Raw genomic sequence first — 19,912 nt, 5'->3', positions numbered from 1 at the left:
AGCTGAAGAGCTATTTGCAATCTAACTTCAAAGGCTTTAGTCGGCTGGGGAAGCTAAGTCATGCATAAAAGGATGGTAGAGTGGCAAGAAAATACCCCCTACAGATAAATTAGTCAGGGAATGTTCTCTGCTTCTCCCAAAGACTTCCATACAGCCAGACTGGCTTTACCCAGGTAAAGCCCTTTTCAGACACCAGGTTCAGTGATGCAGAGTCCTGGGAACAAACCAGCCAAATCCAACAGAGAAACTAAATGGTGTCTCTAAAAAAGAGAAAGGTGATGGTAAGCATGCAATGGGTTTCTCTGTCATTTTCTGCCATCTCAGCTATTATCAGTAGGTTTTATTCTAAGATTTGTCCCACACACAAAAGTTGCAGCATCTCCCTCTCTGAATATGCAAAGAAAAACAAAGAATTCAGGAGAAATCACATAGTATATGGAGAACTCATTTCCCAAATGATTCTGAAATGCTCTTCACTCTGGTGTGCAGAAATGCACCCACATTTCTAGAGAGCAGAAGGTACTTTACAATCAAAGATAAAGAAGGGAATTGGCAACATTAGATCAGAGTCCACCTATAAGTTTAAAAAAAAAAAAAAGTGCAATAACTGAGTGTGCAGAGTACACGGATGCCTTACAGTTCAATGCCAGGCAGGGGCCCACATGCTTACCCTCAGCTTACCCTCATACTTAAACCTTAGGTCAAATGGAACCATGAATTCAGATCTTGCTACCAACAGGGCGATAAAAAAGCAGATAAGCTTGGAAAACAGTCTAGCTCCCCAGCTGGTATCAGCTTATAGAAGACTAGGTGGTACACATACTGTATTTAAACAAGTTCTAATCAGCAGAACTAGGCCAATTTGATATCCTTCCCCTTTTACGTACTACTACTATACCCTCGAGTATCTGAAATCACGTGGCTATTATTGTCACAGCAGCATTTTCAGTGCTCTGTTCAGTGCAATCTGCATTTCCAGCATTAGTAGCAACAGCAGTTTCATTTGCAAGACCTGGACATCAGCAATACAACCTGTCCAACATTGAGTTTCCTCAGAAGGGTGAGCAGACACGAAGGAATCGAGGCCTTGAAGGACAACGGGCAAAAGAAAAAAAGAAGATCATTCATCAGTATCATCTTTTAATGTTCTTCTGCTCGCTGCCGTCTGCTCTCAGACCCACGTGCCATTAGTATATCCTGGGGCAGCAGTTCAGACACTTGCCATCCCTCTTAAGAGGCATCCCAAATGATGAGCCTGGCTTCCCCCTCCCCTCTCCAAGAGCTTGAGCTATTCTCACCCTGAATTTCTAGGGTGCAGTCCTGACCTATTCATGTGGCTGGGAAGCAAAGAGGCCCAACTGTTTTTGGCACTTGCAAGAAAACTCAGGAGCCTGTAGCCCACAGCTGATGGAGGTAGCCCAGAACAGCCCTTTCCGAACAATTATAGCTTTTACTGTCAAAAAACTGTGGAACAAGCAAGGGGAAAGACTTAAAGTCCTGATTTTTATGTGAGCCTTTCCCTTTCCTGAACACTTTTGCTGAGATTTCATGAGCCCTCCACTGCTGACCTGGGAGGTCACGCAGACTTAGCGCTAATCTCCTCCCAGCAGCTCTCTTCTATCCCAGTACCAACTATTTAAGAAGAAATAAGAAAGCATGAAAGAAGGAACATACTGTTAATAAGGTCTTTAGGACCTTGTTGTCATCTTGACTGCAGTCATGGTGGCAACATAGTATGGTTTCAAATAAGAAAACTTGTGGCCTTCCGTTCTGGAGACAGTCCCTGCCATCATCCCAAGACAGGACAAACAGAACATCTGCTGTGTTTCTGAAATTCCCAACAAAACTGCTGCAGACAAGATGGTTCAGCCAGTCCATCTGATCTTGACAAAATGCATTTAACCACTTTGGATGAAGCCCCCACTGCAGGTGGTGTAAGTGCTCCAGACCTGCTGGGATACAGCAGCAGAGAATGACCCTGGGGAACGAGAGGCTCACGAGACAAAAACTTCCAACTTCATGTGGCCAGAACTTGAGCCCTTTGCAGCAGTGACCACAAATGATGACTGGCACCCTAATGAGTTTAGCAGGCTCCACTCATTTTCTGAGCATTACAACACAAACAAGTCCTTTCCAGCAAAGTACTATAGATGCACTAAAACCCAGCTAGAACACAGGAGACGCTTCACGCCAAGCAGCCTATTTCAAGCAGCTAAAGAGGCCGAGTAGAGATGTTCTTCCTCAAAAGTAAGGGTGAGGCCAGCAAGAAACAGTTCCCCTTTGGTAACATTTCTCTCCTCTTACAGATCTTCTCTCTGAAGGCATCTTGAATTTTTCACTGCTTTATTTCCTGCTCAGATTTCCCTTCTCTTGCTGTACTGTGACTTAACTAAGTGCAGTCAGAGAGGAGACAATCAAGCACATCAGCTGAAGTACGTAACATATTCATTAAAACATTAAGAATCTTTCTCATTCTAAGACAAAGCCTAAAGTGATATCCAGCAATACCTTCAAGTGGTCCCTCTCCAAAACCTGCTCAGTGAGGGAAAGGCAACTTTTTCCCCATACCACTCCTCTTGGGTGATGGAAACATAACCCTTGTGGCTGCCAACTGTTGACTGATCCCTTAACAAAAATAACCTCTGTGCAGGACATGACATTTCTCATGGCCTTCTTGAAGAGACCAAACTTTTGCTATTAAACTACCCCGGTATATGCAAAATAAATTGTGTAACCACAACTGTTCTAAATTACCAGAGTGGAAATACCCCACAGCTGGGCTGCATTCCCACTGCCATTTGTGCAGGCATAAAATATTCAAAAAAGAGACAAGAGGTAAAATATGCTGATTTCCCCACCTGTCCCCTCATTAGCAAGCAGGAGGTTTAAAACAAACACATGGAAACACTTTTCACCTAATGCAAAATTCAGCTGTGCACCTCATTGCCAAAGGATACTGCAAAGACTCGGAAGTGCAGATGGGTTTAAGAACGGTTTAGGTGTTTGTGGAAGACAGATCCACCAGGAACTACTGAACAAGTTCACGTCCTAATCTGCCAGTCACGAGTTGCAGACAGACTACCACATACAGCCCTGCTGCTGCTGGGTTTTTTGCATGGCATGAACTGCTCAGACCTCCCACTGAAAGTCTTTCAGTAACATAGAAGAAATAACCCACAACAACACAAGCAACCAAGGAAAGGTAAAGCTGTGCCTTTTCCTTGCTTACTCATGAGTTAGTCCAAAGTCTCTTTCTGTTCTCTCTTGCAGCAAAGCCACAATCAAGCTCTACCACAGATGACCGCTCAAGAGGAAGGACTAAGAGCACACAGGCTGAGCCAGTTCAATAGTAGGCAATGCCAGCCAACCCGTGCTCTGCTCCTCAGACTGACCACCCCAGCCCTCAGGCTCTTTCAGGCCTCCCCATGTTGGTGACACTTATACTCACTTCCTTAATACTTGTTCTTAAGAGCTTTGTTAAAATGATCAAGATGAGTGCAAAGCCCTGCAGAAGCACACAGCAGTACAGCATCTCTACAGCCCATACTTAGCAGTCATACCTAAACCACTCTCAATTACAGAGCTCTTATTTTTATTTTTTAAAGCAGCTTTTCCGTTAGATGGGTTCACTAGTTTGAAGTTACATACAGCGATATACAACCAGCTGAGCTGGGCTGCAAAAGCCACTCAGGGTTCCCCCAAAGGATCATGCACCCACAGCAGCCATGCCAAAAGGCACTTCCCTGACTGCAGCCTTGTGCCACAGCCCTTTTGTAGCACATGCATCCCAGCAACGAGCCAAGACAGTCATGCAACAAGATTTCCTCAAGCTGAAGTCTGAGCATACAACCCAGCAGGGACCACAGCTTACTTCCAGTGTCTTGCAGACAGGCTGGGTGCTCCCTGCATGATGCCAGCTCCCGGGGAGCAATCCCAGCATTAGGCCTCCATCAGCACTCTGCTGGGGCCAGACTGCCCTTCACCACAAAACCCACACCACCTTTCTGCCTGCTTCTTACTGACCTGGAATACACCCCAGGTTTGCAAAACCATCTGCTGTTACCACTTCTCTGGTGTAATTTGGGAGATACATCCCACCTGACACTGTATTAACAAGCAAATAAATTCATTGAGATTCCCTTGTCAAAATGCATCCTTTTGCACACCTCTCCATGGCGTATATTCAACCAGTAGATTGCCCTTTAATGTTTTACTGTAATTTGAATAATTTTATGCAGTACTAAGGATTTTCATTTTTTCCAAGTCATTTTTTTCCTGGACAATAGCAAAATGCTTGTAGCACCATGATAACAGTTGCTCACATTTATCTGCACCCTTCAAAGACAATATTTCAATTATCTGCACTGGAAACTCTCAGCCACATCTGCTGACCAAAATGCCACATTTGGCAACCGCTTAGCAACAAGGACTGGAATGGGAAACTGTCCCCAGAGCTATGTGTCAACATTAAACCAGCTCCTGCTTCCACCAAATAACATTGCTATCACCAGAAATATATATATTTTGTTTTGCCTGGGACCCACAAGGCATAAGAAATAACAAGCTCCTTTTGGAGAAGGGAAACCTGGAAAGAAGCTACCTACCCTTCCCAGGCTCCAGAGGGAAAGTCTCCCCGATGTGTGCAACGCATGTAAAACCCGCACAAGGGGAGGAGGACACACCACTTGGACATCGGCACAAAACTATACTGCTTACTGTGAAACACAGCTCTTCTTGGAAAAAAATGGATGTAAGAAAGTGACTCTTGCTCCACACACCATCTGCGAAAGCAGCAGACACCCCATTCCTTGACCAGGCCAGCAAAGGGCTGTTTCAACCCCAGGAAAAACAAAACCCAGTCCTTCCTTCACATCGCCAACCTGCACCATCCTCAGCCCTCTTCTTCCTAAAGCTCCATGCCATTGCACTCGTTGATACAGGGAATTTGGGCAGTGGTGAGCCTAAGGATATCCCACCTTGAATGCTGCAGGTGCAGGCAAGGAAAAAAAGACAGGAGAAAAGGAGAGGGGAAGGACTGGACCCTGGAGAAACCGTCTCTGCTTCTCCTCTTCCTCCCCTCCTCACCATTCTCAGAGTCTTTTTCCTAACGATCTCCCTGACTTACTGGAGAGAGTCATATGACTCTCTGACTTATGGAGAAAGAGATATTGGGCAAAATGCAGGTCAGCTGGTCAAAGGTGTGCAATAAATTGCACTTAGTACACAGTTATCAACTCCATTTAAATACATACTCCACAAAACACACACATGTTGAGAAGAGCCAGCAAATGCAAAAATCCACTAAAAAGTGCCTAAGTCGAAACGCTCAAGTCCCAACAAGTGAAATTTTGAAGTTCTGCTACAGCTGTCTGACCCTTTCTCAACCAAACCTCCAAACCATAAGAACTGCTGCCAGCTTTGAGTTCAAGCAGCAGTTTTCGCTTCCTCCCCGCGCCGTGCCTGTGCAGCACTCACACTGCCCTCTATGCAAAGAGCGATTGCCGAAGCTCAAGCCACGAACAACTTCCTTTACTCAAACTGCTCCTGAAGCAACACTTTTGCAACGCCCGGAGGAGTGAACTTATTCCAACCTGGGGATAAATTAGAAACCCCAATTTGCTGTCTCACTATTTTATATGCATCTTGACATCATCAGGCCTGCCTGCACTGCGGGAACCTTGTGAAAGCAGCCACTGGCTTTATTTTAGCACAAAGCAAATAAAAAACATTTTTAAAGACTTTTTTTAAAACTTTTTTTTTTTTAATACTTTGGGTTTAGGAGTTGAAAAATTTGAGCAACAACCTTTTTCTTGTGATGAATGGGCATTTACAGTAGCAAGCACTGCACTTTCACGATCAAGCCTGAGACAGCAGTAACATGCCTGGGTCAAAAGAGCCCTCATCGGCAGGTATGTGACGCACAGAGTTAACGAACTCAGGGGTTTCGATTTGAGTTTTGTCCCATCTTCACTAAGTACAAACAAGTACCCCAAACCGAAAATTAAAATTAATTAGAAGGGGGGTGGCAAAATCATGGGACTCAAAATTGATGCGTACAGAAAAAACATCCTACTGATGAACTTCATCTATTTAGAGGACTCCAGGAAAGGCAACAGCCAGCAGAAATTTGAATAAGCGCTCGTCTGTTAAGTGCTCTGTGTCAGACACAGACACATATAGAACACAGCGGCTGCTCTGTCTTCTTCAAAATCAGACCCAGAAATTAGTGCTGTTCTGGTGGCTGCCAGCACAATATGTTAACAGCAATTATTTTCTCAATATTTCTACTGATTACCTAACACACTGGCACATTTTCTCAGTGCCATGTTGCAACACACACTGCCATCCACTAACTTGTCCGCATTCCCTTGGTCACTTTTCACAATCATCAGATGCAAAATGCAACTAGAATGATAATGGGTTGCAGAAACTGAGAGGAAAACGTGTCACTTCAATGTGAGGCTTCACAGCTGCATTTATGACATCTGAACATTCAGTATCATCACTGCTAAAACCTGAGTGTTGAAAAGAATAGGAAGAACTCTGTAAGCAGCAAAAGGAAGATGCCAAGGGCTCTCTAACTGTAAATGGTCTGCAAAGCTCAGGCTTGCAAACATTATTCCACCATAAACTATACACTATGGTTAAACATTCTAATTTGGATCTAAGTTTCCAGCGCAGCAGAGCATCTATAGATTACATAAACACAAAATAAGCAGTGCTCTACATATCAACAAGCAATTCAATTATACATGCGCAGTCCACCAGGAACTGAAAATTTACAGAAAGTCACTGGTGGCAAAACAGAGAATGAACTGGGCAAGAGTATAATCAGCAACAGTGATTTATAAAAAGGGATGGCAATGTCATTTCTATTAGGTATGCAAAATGCAAAAGCCTCAAAGTCTTGTCCTTGTATGAGAGAGTGAAGGAACCACTCAGCCTCCCAACCACAGCCTGCTTTCTATTTTTCAGTCACACTCCAGAGCATTTCACCATTTCTAGCTCTGTTACCAACAAAAGCCATGTTCTCTCATTCTACTAAGTTGTTAGGTATCCAAAAAACCCAAACCGTAAACAGCCAAATACTTCTCTGTTTAGGTTTTTCCCCCCAATAAGCATACACGTATGGGAGGCTGCATCAGCAGGAACACCAGGGGAATCCTATGCAACTCTGCTCTGAAAAAATGACTGTAAAAATTGACACTGGGCTTGTTACCTCTCACTGCTTCCTATATTGAACACATTTAACTGGTCAAGCCCTCTGCTCTTCTAACCACCACCCTTGTGAGCACTCCCAAGAATCAAACAGGAGCCAAATACAAAAAGTCAAAAATGAAATACAACTTAGCAAGCAGGAACAGGCTTCTCTACTTTATATAAATTTTTGTAGTAGCAGCAGGTTGTCATGTGGTAAATGAATCAGATGTACAAGGAAGTAGTCCCTGACTGTGGTCTTCCAGTATCAGCTCTGAAAAAAAAAAGGTAAGATAACAATATCCTGCATTTTCACTGCTTCAGGAGCCAGGACATCCTTACCTTGGCCAGGTTATATGGGAACTGACCCTTAGCCCCAAGCATCCCTGGAAGGATGTAGGGAGCATGCTGGGGCAGGACTGCAGCCTTCCTCTGGACACAGAGACTGAACACATCTCAGCTCTCAAAAGGGTCCAGTATAGTGTCATATTTAAATCACCTTTTGAGGTATTTGTGTGCTGCCTTTCTTTTCTGAACAAGCTTAAACACCGCAAGATCCCCTGAAGTCCCTGTGGCTTCTTGCTGCCGCTGGGCCTGGGTCAGGAAGGGCAGAACTGAACCCACAGTTTAAGCAGCTTGTGCTCATTTTAATTTCACAGGTTTAGCATGGCTGGCGTAATTCACATGTAAAACCACAGCAGTCATCCAAATCTTTGCTGCCTGGGCATTGGCTGGCTGCATTTCTGGAAATTCATGGTCATAACATATACCTATTTTTTGAGTTTCCATTAGGAACTGGTTCTGTCAGGCATGATCGCATTTGCAAGAGCTCAGGAGGCAGGAAAATTTGAAAAAGTGTTTATGAGACTGTGCATAAATCACAGCTCTCAGGTTTTTCTCCCTTCTTCAATTAAAAAAATACATTCAGAGCAACCATTCCACACATCTACTCCCCCCAGAAATGATGAATCCCACTCTAGCTGTAAATTGGATCCCAGGTGTACCCATATATATTATACATACATAACAGCTACTTATGGGCATAAGGGCTCTTGCACAGTTACTGTGGAAACGAAGGTATCAAATTTCCTGGCTCTTAAGACTCTACCTTCTCAACCTTAATGTGCATTTACCTTGAATAAATCACTTCTGCACTCTCCAGTCCAGAAACAACCCTTAGTAGAGTACGTTTGCGTTCATCTTTAGGAGGGTCCATCTAACCCACTGTCAACATCCCAGGAACAGAGCGCTGCCTCCAACCCCGCACAACCCGTGGATGAGAGCAGGGTACAGGAGGAGAGAGCATCCTTCTGCAGGCAGAGACTGCACAGAGACACACTCACTCCTGCACAGCACAGCTCCAAGGGGCATCGACTGCTCCTGGGGCAACTGCTGCAGGTATTGCTGTCAGACAGACTCCCTGTAGCTCCTCTCACTGCCCGGACAGCATTGGGGCACTGCTTGCTCTCACAGGCACTCGTGACAACTGAAGGTTGAACCTGGTTCTGTAGGAAAGGGGAATCATTCACCAGCTACTGAAACACCAGTACTGAAACACATCCCCGGTCTGGATGGGGATGCAGCAGTGTGGAGCAGCGCAAGACACGATGTAGTGTCTCGAGGAGAATGTCATCACATCCTGCTAAGGCTCCAGAGGGACAATGTGACACTTCAACATAAATTTCTTCTAGTTCTGGCTGCGACCACACAAGAACCCAAAGATACTTCAATGAGAAGTGCAAATTCAGACCAGATGTAACCTCAGGGACTTCAGCAGAGCTCACTGTAGCACTGAGCCTGACCCACCTCATCTATGTGTAAGTGCAGCTCAGAAATTCTGCCTGGGTTACTACAAAAAGACCTGCTGCACACACACAGCTTGTCACAGGGATGTCACTGCTGTCCTGTAAGAGGCACCTCAGCATCCAGCATGGCATTAAAAACATTCAAAACAGCCGAGTGAGATGCTGAGGGTGCTGGTGACAGCAGTGGCTTTTGGGGTCTCTAGGGCTGCTGTGCACTGTGAGACTTCCAATTTGCTCCCCAAACCATTTGCTAAAATTCACAGCACGTGGCAGGAGAACTGCTCTCACCTAATTCATGTTTCAGGATCTTTATTTTTGCGATTATTTTTGGCATTTCTAAGGCACACCTCCCACCACAGTAAACAGGTGCCCAGACAAACTACCACGAAGACAGGAGTCTGCTGCATCCTCAACTAAAAAGTACTTTTGTATTTACAAATCTGGAAAAATACCATTGTCAATCACACGCTCTTCCTATTACGCACTGGCTATGCACACAAACCAATACATTCATAAACTGAAACATGAAAGGCATCATCAATATCTAACAAAGTGACTTGTTATAACCCTGTCATCCTCCTCAGCACACACACAGGCAGGGCCTCTTCCTGTAACAAGCCAAGGAAAAACAAGACCTGGCTCAAATGGGACATCAAAACGTCAAACTGTACTTACTTAACCTTTGCACTTCTGAAACAGCAAAGACCCTGTGAAAAAGGAATTATTACAATTCTTTCCTTGTTACCTCTCAGGAACATCGGAAGGAAAGTTTATACATTGCTACTCTCAAAAATTTTCCTAAAATAACAATGCAGCTCGGCTGTTTTCTTTCCTTGCCATCTTCTAGTTTCTTGAAAAAACCCTCTCTGCCTTGTCTTCCTGGCTTGCAGGTTCTGCTGTTTGTAAAGGATCCCTTTTCTCCTCTTACCTCGTACTGCCCACATCCCGCTCTGTTCCACCTCTCAGCGCTCGTCCCTCGGCTAAGCTTAGCAGGACTTTCTCTGCAGACCATAATCACTGCTCTGAGATTAGTCGGAGTTAGGTGTTGCAGACAGATGCACAGCCCTTCCTCTCCCACACCCAAACTCCCTGCCAAGCTCTGGCTTAGGAGTATCATACCGGATCTTGAAATCAAACTCCGGGGTCTTGCATGATAAATCAGAGCAATTGCTGGGGCTTGGTTGTACCTCCTTTACTTATGGCAAGTCTGAGGTGGTTAACTTGCCTGACGATTTGACAGCGCTTCACCTATAGAACAAATGTTACTGTATTAGCAATCATTGAAAAAAATTGAGCTTTTTTGATGGGAAACAGGAGTAGGTCCTTGAAAAGCACCTATTGTCTCAGGAAAAAATTCCCTGCAACTTGACCGGCATCCTTATGAATCCTGAGATTTTCCCAGCTAGAGCAGCCACCCAAAGAGAGCAGACGTGTGGCTGCTCCGACCCTTGAAGAGCCAAATACGAAGTAAATAACAAGTTAAAATTCTCTGCCCTTTATTGCTTCCTTATGACACTTAATGAACCCTCCCTAGACTAATATATCATTTCTTCTCTGCTCCCCGCACCACACAGTCACTAAAATATTCGGGTCTGCCTTCCCTCTGCTTTGCTGGAGGATTCTCTGAAGGACTGAAAGTTGAATAGTGGTATCACAATAGGCTGAAGCTGGAGGTTCAGCTTTCCAGCCCTCAGCCAGACTCAATGCCCCTCTCTAACTCAGTTGGAAAGCTGCAGCTCAAATTTCAGCCTATGTTAAGTCACTGCTCAGCTCCGCTCCTTCAGCAAGAGAGGGAAGCCAGGAGAGCCTTTTTCTAAAGCAAAAAACTGGGGGGGAGAAGGGCGGGGGAAGGAAGCAAAAACACATGGAGATCGTTTTTTGTGCATCAGAAGGAGCAATGAAAGGCGCAGGCAACTTTTCAAACATGCCAGAATAGCTTAGTGTGATTTGTAACCAAGAGGAGGGTTGAATAAACAGCTCCAACAACAAACATCAAACTTTTGGGGGGTTGGGGGGGTGAGACAATTAGGGCAGCAATGACCTGCATGGAGACCCTGCTACCACCTTTCTGACTTCTGCAGAGGATCAAGGCATTTATATCATTTTGTATCACAGAAACATTGACGTGAACTTCTGACACCAGCATCTCATTAAGGGGAGACAAAGACTTAACATGGGCTTGTATGTCAGCACGCCACTGCCCCATATCACAACCTACAAATATAACATCTCAGCCAGTCCCCCAACACTGATCTCAGCTACAGAAAGTGCCTGACCCCACATACCACGCCGGCATTCATCCATCTTTCTGAACATGCTCAGAATTGGCTGCCACCTATAAGAGTAAGGACAGCAGATACAAGCCCAGAATGGCAAGATGAGGGACGCCTTCCTCATTTTTTCAGACAAACAAAGAGTATCCCCCTCTTAAGCCTGCCAGATCGAGCTCAAGGAATCAAAACTCCATTCCTAATTAAAACATCACCAGGTCCCACCAGCCAGGGACTTGCCTCCCAAGAGGGGAGCCTGGGCCAGCCTAGATGATGAATGAGACCTCAAGCAGCTGAATTGTTTCAAAGGCTAAAGTGGCAACTGCAAGGACAACCAGGTTTGGAAAGGCATGTAGAAAAAAAAAAAAATCACAAAATATCCAGTACAGTTACAATTTTTTTCTGTTTAGCACCAAGACCTGCACTATATTATTGCTGCAGCACTTTTCCTCTAGTTAAGCACTCCGCAAAGCCTACACCTACAGGAGCAGCTCCCCCTCTCCTGAAATGCAGCCACTTCTCGGGTGAAAACCTCAGAACTGCAGACCACCAGAGGGAAATTCATTCTGTCAGCTTAACCCCAGCAAACTTTCATGAGTAAATTAAACTGATCTACCACACTCAGGACATTTACACAAGACCAGCCCTCTTGGATGGTTGAGGTCCCCTTACTGCAGAGTTCTTGCACACCAGGGACAGCAGTTTCATTTGCTTGCATGGCTATTATAAACACTGAGGAGAAAGAGCCTGGCATTCGCAAAGATCTGTATTTTGACCATTCCTTGACACAGCAGAATAGGACCGACCCATCCACTGCAGCGATGCTCACATTTGTTGCAACAGACCTCCCAAACAGACATGCCATGCAACATAATTTCTCTGTCTGCTGGCACTATTCCACACCGTTAAGCTCTCACTGTCCCTTCAGCCACAAATGCCCCAGCAGAGGCAGCAAGCTCTGCTCTATTATTGGAAGACTCAGTGGAGCACATCCCCCACAAGCCAACTACCTCCCCCTTTCAACTAAGCAAAGCGAGTATTAAAACCCAGCAACTGTCTCCTGTTCAAACCAGATGGCATAAATAGCTGGAGAGCTATCAAACAAAGTATACATTCAATACTTCGGCGTAACATGAAAGCCCCGTTAAGCAAGTGTGTGCATACATACACACCCACGCTCAGGGACCAAAGCAATGGCAGAAAGTGCTCGATTAACTCTTATAGTGGCTTAAGTGTCTGTTGACACTCAGGACATTCACACAGCATGAGCACTGGCCAAACTTCCGTGGCTTGTGCAGTCCTTGAGCTCTCCTGAAGCTATAAATTGCAGCAGGCTGCTATTATAAAGAAGGAAAGCTGGTGACTGGCAAGTTGATTAAGACCATCACTTTGTGTCACATCTAGCTCATTTCCAGCTGCCTTACGAAGCCACCAGAAACCCTACGCTCTAACAACACTAAAAGAAAAGAGCGACTCCCTGCCCTGCCCAGCTCTGGGAATAGGCACAGAGCTTCATAACTCAGTTTCAGCTCACTTACCTCGTCCATTTTTTCTGACGTTGGAGTCTGGTCACCAGGCACCATTTCTTTAGCCTCCGAGGTCTCAATTTTGGAGGTCCTGCTCAGCTGATCAATGGGAGTCATGCTGGCCTCCGACGTCCCCCGGGAATTCTGACTCAGAGAAGTCGTCCCAGGGATGGGCTCATCATCGTCAGAGTCAGGTAACGGCGTTGGGCTAATGTCCTCCAAGCCTGTGCTTGAAGGGCGTGAGGAAGGTGTCTGACCTCTGTAACCGGGCTGAGAGTTCGAACCGTACATTGGGATGGGAGAAAGCTGAGAAGAAGAAGAGGAAATAGGGCTACCTTCCATTCGGATCTCATTATCTGAGTCATGCTCGTTAAGAAAGGGTAACTTTGTTCTCTGCTCTTTTAAGAGCATCTCAATCCTCGAGTCTAAACTGTTATGCTGCATTTCTGACTCCATGGTGGGGGTGCCAGGGGTCTCGCTTCTCTCTGGAGTCTGAGAGAAGGATGCTGTGCTCGGTTCAGGAACAGAGTTCGAATCGGGCAAGGGTGGAGGCTCCTCCTGTTTCTCCTTCACCGGGACAAAATCAATGTTAGTGGCAGCACTGCTTTCCACAACCATCTCAGTGGGAGGTGGCGCAGGTCTCCGGTACTCTGTTTCCCTGGAAGTTTGGGGAAATTGCTGATCATCAGATTGGGGAAATACAGATGGTGCTTGGTAGGGAGAGAAGGCAGATTTGTAGCTCGAAGAGCCAGAGTGGCTCAGGGGAGGAGTGTGAGAGAACTGAACTGGCTCCTGCTGATGGGATTTGTACGTACTAAACTGATGCTCCGTCCCTCGGTAAACACCTGCTGAGTTATGAACATAGTGATGTCCTGGTCGACGGTTGTAGGCATCTGTAAATTTTGTTTCATGTCTCCTAGGTTTGTACCCACTGTCCTGTCCAAAATGGTACACAGGCGTTGTCTGACGACTAGAATAGGTGGAATCCTGGGAAAACGGCGTCCCTAAACGTGGGGTGTGAGGTGTTCCTTGGGACTGTGGGGTAAATTGGCTGTAAGAGTTTGGGGTATCTTGCCGACAGCTGGAATAGGCTGTGTCATGGGAAAAAGGCGTGCTACTGTTTGGGGTAACAGATGATCCCGCAGAAGAAAGGTTACTGTCTTTCAGGCGCTTCAGGGAATCCGTCAACTATAAAAACAGAAGAGAGAAAAGCACCTAAACACACACTTTTTAAAAGATATTTGCCTAATTCATTTGGTTTTCAGATTCGAGTACCCAGGAGTTTGCACTGATTTCCATGGCAAAAAAAAAAAAAAAAGGTTACAGCATACCTGAAAACACAAACCATTCTCCATTATTAACAGTTCCCTTTGATTTAGAAGAAAAAGGCAAGCAAAGAGGAACTTGTCTATAAGAGGAGAAAGAAGAAAGCAGATACAAAAGTACTCCTTAAACTACACCCAGGAGCATCAGGTGAACAGAAGACTTGCACAATACTTTTAGCTAAAAGAGTTTCAGTTTCTATCAACTAGTGTGAATTGCAAATAGGAGAGATAATTAAGAAAATTCTGAGAAATTAAGTTATCAATTTATCTTTTTTTGTGAACAAATCAAAACATACAAATCAGCAAACTGCCAGCCTGCAACCAAACCTATGCAGCAGGGCTTTGTGTTGGTCCAACTGAGGGAGCTGACCCGGCACCCTCTCTACCAAATGTTCATCTGCAACAAGGGAGAAGGCTACAGGTGTAAAAGGCACAAAAAGTTCTCAACTCCTAAAAAGACATTTTAAACCTCTTCCCAAAGACAAACGCTCAGCACTACTGATTATAGCATTTCAAACTGAAACCCTACGAGCCTACAGAGCAGCCAAGCAATTGCTCTGCAACTCACTTCACAGGCACGTTCAGGGGGTTTCTAGGAGCAGCCCTACTCCAACTCAGACTCTGCTGAGTCATAACAGTGCCACGCTAATCGTCAGCACCAGAATCAATTTTCCATAATGCAAAGCAAGAGCTCAGTGAGAATCCTCCTGGTAGCAAAAGAGTAAGGACTGAGCTCGAACTCACCAAAAGCACACCGGGATAGCAAACCAGTGAGACTACAGGCTGGGTGCTCCTCTGCCAAGCACAGGTAGGTAGAGAGACCCTTCAGACAACCTGCTTGTAACATGCCAGCACCACCAAACTCAAGCTGAGCTCTCACCTGCCTGCTACGCTCACACACATCTCACCCACTCAGTGGTGTGCACTTGCTCTTGGTGTGACCCCTAGAGACCATGACTAGATGGACATCAGGAAAGTTTCTTCCTCAACTGTTCTAAAACCCATAGAAGGGGTCAGGAGCCAGCTACGTGCTTCCTGCTAAAATCCACATCTCTGCACCTTTGGTGTAGATGTGATGCAGATTGTTTTTCAGTGGGGTTTAGATATGGCCTGGAGGCAGAGATTGTGGCTCGCAGAACTGTCAGGTCTTCACTGTTCTGCATGAGGGGGAAAGCGAATGTCAGGAGTATTTTACTAAACTACTACAGCAAAAAAGCTTGTTGGCAGATTCTAGCAACAAGATGATGATGCAAACAGTTAAAGTTACCCACAAAGTAACAATTTTGGTGGTAATTGTGAAAAAAATCAATTCAGGATAATAATATAATACATGAACACAGTATCGAGAGAAACAACCTTAAAGATAATTACAGCAGGGACTACTTTGGGGGATACCATGAATTAAGTGTTTTGCTGTTAATCCTGAAAAGGACTATGAGCAAATCCATCCATTTTTATTTGAGATGTGCTGTAACCAGTAGAAATTAAAAGCCAGGCCCTGCTCATAGCAGATTCACAGCAAAATCATTACTTGCCTCCCTCCTGCCTTTACAAACACCTTGCTGAGAGGTAAGGAAGAATCAGCTTCTTCATGATTTTGTTAAGAGGACACTGGTGTTTTGCCTTGTTGCTGTTGGGGTGGTTGGTGGGAGAAGAGGAGCATTGTATTTTTTCAGACCAATGGGATTTTCACATTCAATGTACAGCTCTTACCTGTCCTGAAAACATCTGATCACAGAATTAGTGAAATTATGGCATTTTAAGAAGTCATAAGAGTGCAGAGAAGTACAGAGAAGAAAAAAATAAAATCTCTGCCAAACTACTTTCAAATCTGATGTCCTAAAGTGGGTTCCTAAACCACAATGAGGAGCCAATGTACATTTAGACAAGGCAAAGGGGCTAACAACTTCACACAAACAGGCTTCACTTTCCCCTCATCCCCTCATCCCAGTGGGGTTTGCATGGGAATAGGTAACTGTAGAAAGCCAGTTAGAGAATCGCACCCTAAATATCGAGGGACCCCTATAGGCCCTCAGGAATTCTGTCCACTGCTTTTATTAACAACTGATTCTGGTGACTAATTAAGATTCTGGAAAATTGATGCCACTATTTGACACCTTCCCCCTTTTAGCCTTTAAGCAAGTCTGAAGAAAGTATGCGCTAAGGATTACATACTGCAGACACTAGGCCAAATGTACCATTGTAAATCATTCCCCCTGACTTCAAGGGAATAATCTCATCTCAGGGACAGATCTGATCCAGTCCTCTTAACTGCAAGAATTTCTAATGTTAATAGGGCACATACTGTCGGTTCTGCAGGTATTTTTCATTCCAAAAGACAAAAAGCACTTACCACACTAGGCAGACACCAGCATACAGATTAGCCACATGCATTGCATTTGCAGAGAGTTACATTTGCTATGGCAATTATGAGCAAGTTATATTTCAATGTGAATTAGTAACATCCACTGAAACCATGGCAAGACAAAAAAAAGAAGCTAAATTAAAAGCGTTAAAATGTTAACATTAATGACACACTTGTTTGGAATTTTCTAGAAAGTTATCCTTAAAAAAAAAAGCCAATCAAACATACCTGGAGAGTTTCATTCACAGTTGGCGATACATCCTGTTCAGTGCCTACAGGAAGGGTCTGAGGAGTGTAAAGACCATTAACGAGCAGCTCATAGAATCGCATGCGGGTTTCACCTGCACAGACCACAATGGAAGTGTTGATTAAACAGAAATAACACAGCCTATGTAAAAATATATATTCTTGACATTCTTACAACCCTGCTACCACTCCCAGCCCACTGCATCTGTGCGACAGAGGAGCAGGTATCACCCCTGAGGCTCGCAGGGATCATTTCTAAATAATTTGCTGGGCTAGGCACTCCCTTCTCCAGCCAAGACAAGGAGGTTTCCAAATCCTTTTTCTTCTTCTCAGTCTGCTTGGCAGCTCTGCTCTTTACCATGCTTTCTGGAGAGCAGCAATTTCCCTCCTCTCCAAAGTGCCAAGCAAATAGCTTGCAGTTTTGAGAAGTGAAACTCTCACCCAAGGGGTAAGCCTCTGCCAACACCCAGAGCCACTTCAGAAAGCTCTCCCAACACACCTTGCTAGTAGAAACTGGCTGTTATTAATGCAAACATGATGCATGGGAATGCAGGGGAAAAAAACGTTAATGCTGCTTTTCCAAAAAGACACCAATAAATCTTACCACCCCACCCCCAGTTTAAGGTGTGCTCAGTGGCATCCTTCAAAGAATAAAAGCCAGAGAAGCAAACTGTCCCATATATTGTTACTGTGCCTTAGCCTTATCATTCCTAAATTATACAAAGACCCGGTTTCTTAATATTGGATTTTTCATTACTACAAAAATCCACTTCTACTTATTTTGCGGTCTGTAAGAAATCTGTCATCAACTTCAAAGGTAACAGAATCAGGCCCCAATACTGTCTGATTTTTGCTCTGAAAGATAAAGAATACACAGAAAAACGAACAACCCCAGCACCTGAGCCAAGAAAATTAATTCAGGCAAGATCTCCCCCAAAACAGGACTATTTTCATGAGGAAGTCATGCAGGATCAAACCCCAAACCCCCTGTGAATCACTCCATGCAATTTGAAAGCGAAATACCCCATAGCATGATTCTGTGTGCTGGAAAAGACTCATTTATCTTGAATAAATGCCGCAGATGAGGTTATTTGGTTATCAAATCCCATTTCACGAAGTCTTGAGCCACATCCTCAACTATGTAAACTGTTTTAGTTCAACTAAAGTCATGACAAAATAGACCTCTTCAAGACAAGAGCTTGAAGAGACGCTTGAAATATTAACACACACTGTCCCCCTCCTAAGACTACAATGTCATGGAGATAGAAGTGTTAGGCTTACTTTGAAACTTGTTTTTAAATAAATACAAAGTAACTGTTATAAAGTTTCATAATTCTTCCTTGATCTCCCATGTAATGTAGTAAAAGTTACAATTTCATTTTCAGAGGTTTATGAATGTGAAAGAATTCCTATCTTTTTCTCTAAGCACAGGTAGTTATTTAGTGTGGCCATTCTGTAGATGCATAAACTGAGGCTGAGAGGTTGCTTTAAACTAGCCTGTCTTAGATGAGGAGCCTGGATTTATTAGTTCCAGACTCTCAGGCCTGTGCTCTGGCCAGACAGATAAAACGACACCTTTGCTCCTAATATTTATTTTGCTAGACTACAAAAATCAAGTTAATCAACCTTTCATTCTCTTGAAAAGCTGAATACTAGAAAGAAATGTTGAAAACTATACATATATTTTTTTAAGAGTTTCCTAACCTGCTAGTACTATTTCAGGAATAACATTTTTACACTGACAGTCTTACTCTCTTAGAATGAAACTGTGGAAGAACAATACATTAGAAGCATACAGCTGGCAAACAAAACAAAAATGCAATTTGAAACTTCAATGTTTTCTCCCAGGAAATAGAAGCATAAAGCCCCCTCATTTCCCTGATGGGCAACTAACTTTCTTGAACAGCTGTCTGTTCAGGACTTGCAGAGTAGTTTATAAACGGAGAACAAGGAGGAATGCAGTACAATCAGCTTGTTTAAAATGCCTCTCATTAAGATGTCTACCACTTATAAGCCCGCTTTAGCTTACATTATTAAATCTACAAATGGTTAATTTGTTCTTAAATGTAATTTTTGCCTTCGAATTTCAAAGTAAGTAGGGGAAGGAACATGTCTGTAGAAATTAATGATAATAGAATTTCAAAGTATACATATGTAAAGTGAAGCTTAGCTCACAATAGAAAGTATTATACTACTGCTGTGATTTTTATTCTAACGGTGATCAGCACTGTCAATAAACGTCCTACTATACCCTCTTACAACACGTGGCATACCAACTATTGTATAGGTTGTGCACTAAATTGTTGAAACCCTTTAATACAGAACAAAAATATCAGCGTTTTTAAGAAAATAGGATTAACCATGTCCTCTTCCCAAGAAAGAGTGCAGTAAGTCAGTTTCAGACTAGAAATGCCATGTTTGGAATGAAGAAGTACAAGCAGCAATTGATCTACACCTCCTCAACTTTAAGACGTTTTCTAAAATTCGAGCACATTTTAGCAAAGCCCTTTACTAACACTCTTGGAGGAAAGAGAAGACAAAGCGGTGAAATGCAATGCTTTCATACTGCCACAAACTTTACTGGGCTCCCCAGGGCTGGGCTCTGGGGCCGAAAGTCAGTTACCTCCAGGACTCGGAGCTCCTGTCGCTTTAAGAGACAGTCTCACACTTACACACTCGCACACACACTGATAAGTGCTGCGTGTGCACTCTTTTGCTGCCAGCCTCCAGTTTGCAGCTAAGTATCAATGAAATGCCAGGGACGAAGAGGATAGCACCCAGCCCCACTGCCACTGCCAGAACCCGGAGGTTTGTGTCACAGGAACCCCAAGCTTTGCCCCAAAATCCCAAGTCTGCAAAAGCCACGGGGTCCGGCAGCCCCGGGAGGTGGCTGAGCACGGCCATCCTGGGACACGGAGATGGGGGACACACAGGAGGCCTCGGAGGGCAGAGAGCTGGGGACAGGGCAGGGTACAGGCAGGGGACGGGCAGGATGGCAGCATTTTGCAAATTACAGGGCTGTCTCCTAGCAACAGACAACACATTTGGCTCCACGTGACTTGCAAAGGCCCCAGAAACCAGACCCGCTCGCAGGGGGACAGCAGCACTCCCTTCGTAATTTTAATTGCCGGGCCCTTGCGGTCTGCAACAGCCTCTCATTTTAGGAGAGGGACGGGCA

At 44.4% G+C, this 19,912-nt stretch overlaps 1 protein-coding gene across 4 annotated transcripts in view; it reads right to left on the bottom strand.

The window, feature by feature from the left end:
* The window catches only part of SETD1B (SET domain containing 1B, histone lysine methyltransferase), a 57,364-nt gene that overhangs the window by 34,482 nt on the left and 2,970 nt on the right, over nt 1–19,912 (bottom strand). For 3 of the 4 annotated variants that reach the window (XR_012589750.1, XM_074606211.1, XM_074606212.1), the window contains exons 5-6: nt 16,717–16,829; nt 12,811–13,986 (exon numbers count right to left, since the gene is read on the bottom strand). Coding sequence is in view for 3 of the 4 variants with exons in the window: in XM_074606211.1 (XP_074462312.1) it covers nt 12,811–13,986; nt 16,717–16,829 (1,289 nt within the window). In the remaining variant the exon portion in view is untranslated. The remainder of the gene's footprint in view (nt 1–12,810; nt 13,987–16,716; nt 16,830–19,912) is intronic. The other variant, XM_074606213.1, reaches the window with a different exon arrangement.

The sequence above is a fragment of the Larus michahellis genome, chromosome 13 (genome assembly GCF_964199755.1).
Source record: "Larus michahellis chromosome 13, bLarMic1.1, whole genome shotgun sequence".
In the NCBI taxonomy this organism is placed as follows: Eukaryota; Metazoa; Chordata; class Aves; order Charadriiformes; family Laridae; genus Larus; species Larus michahellis.
This window is presented reverse-complemented; position numbering and strand designations above follow the sequence as displayed.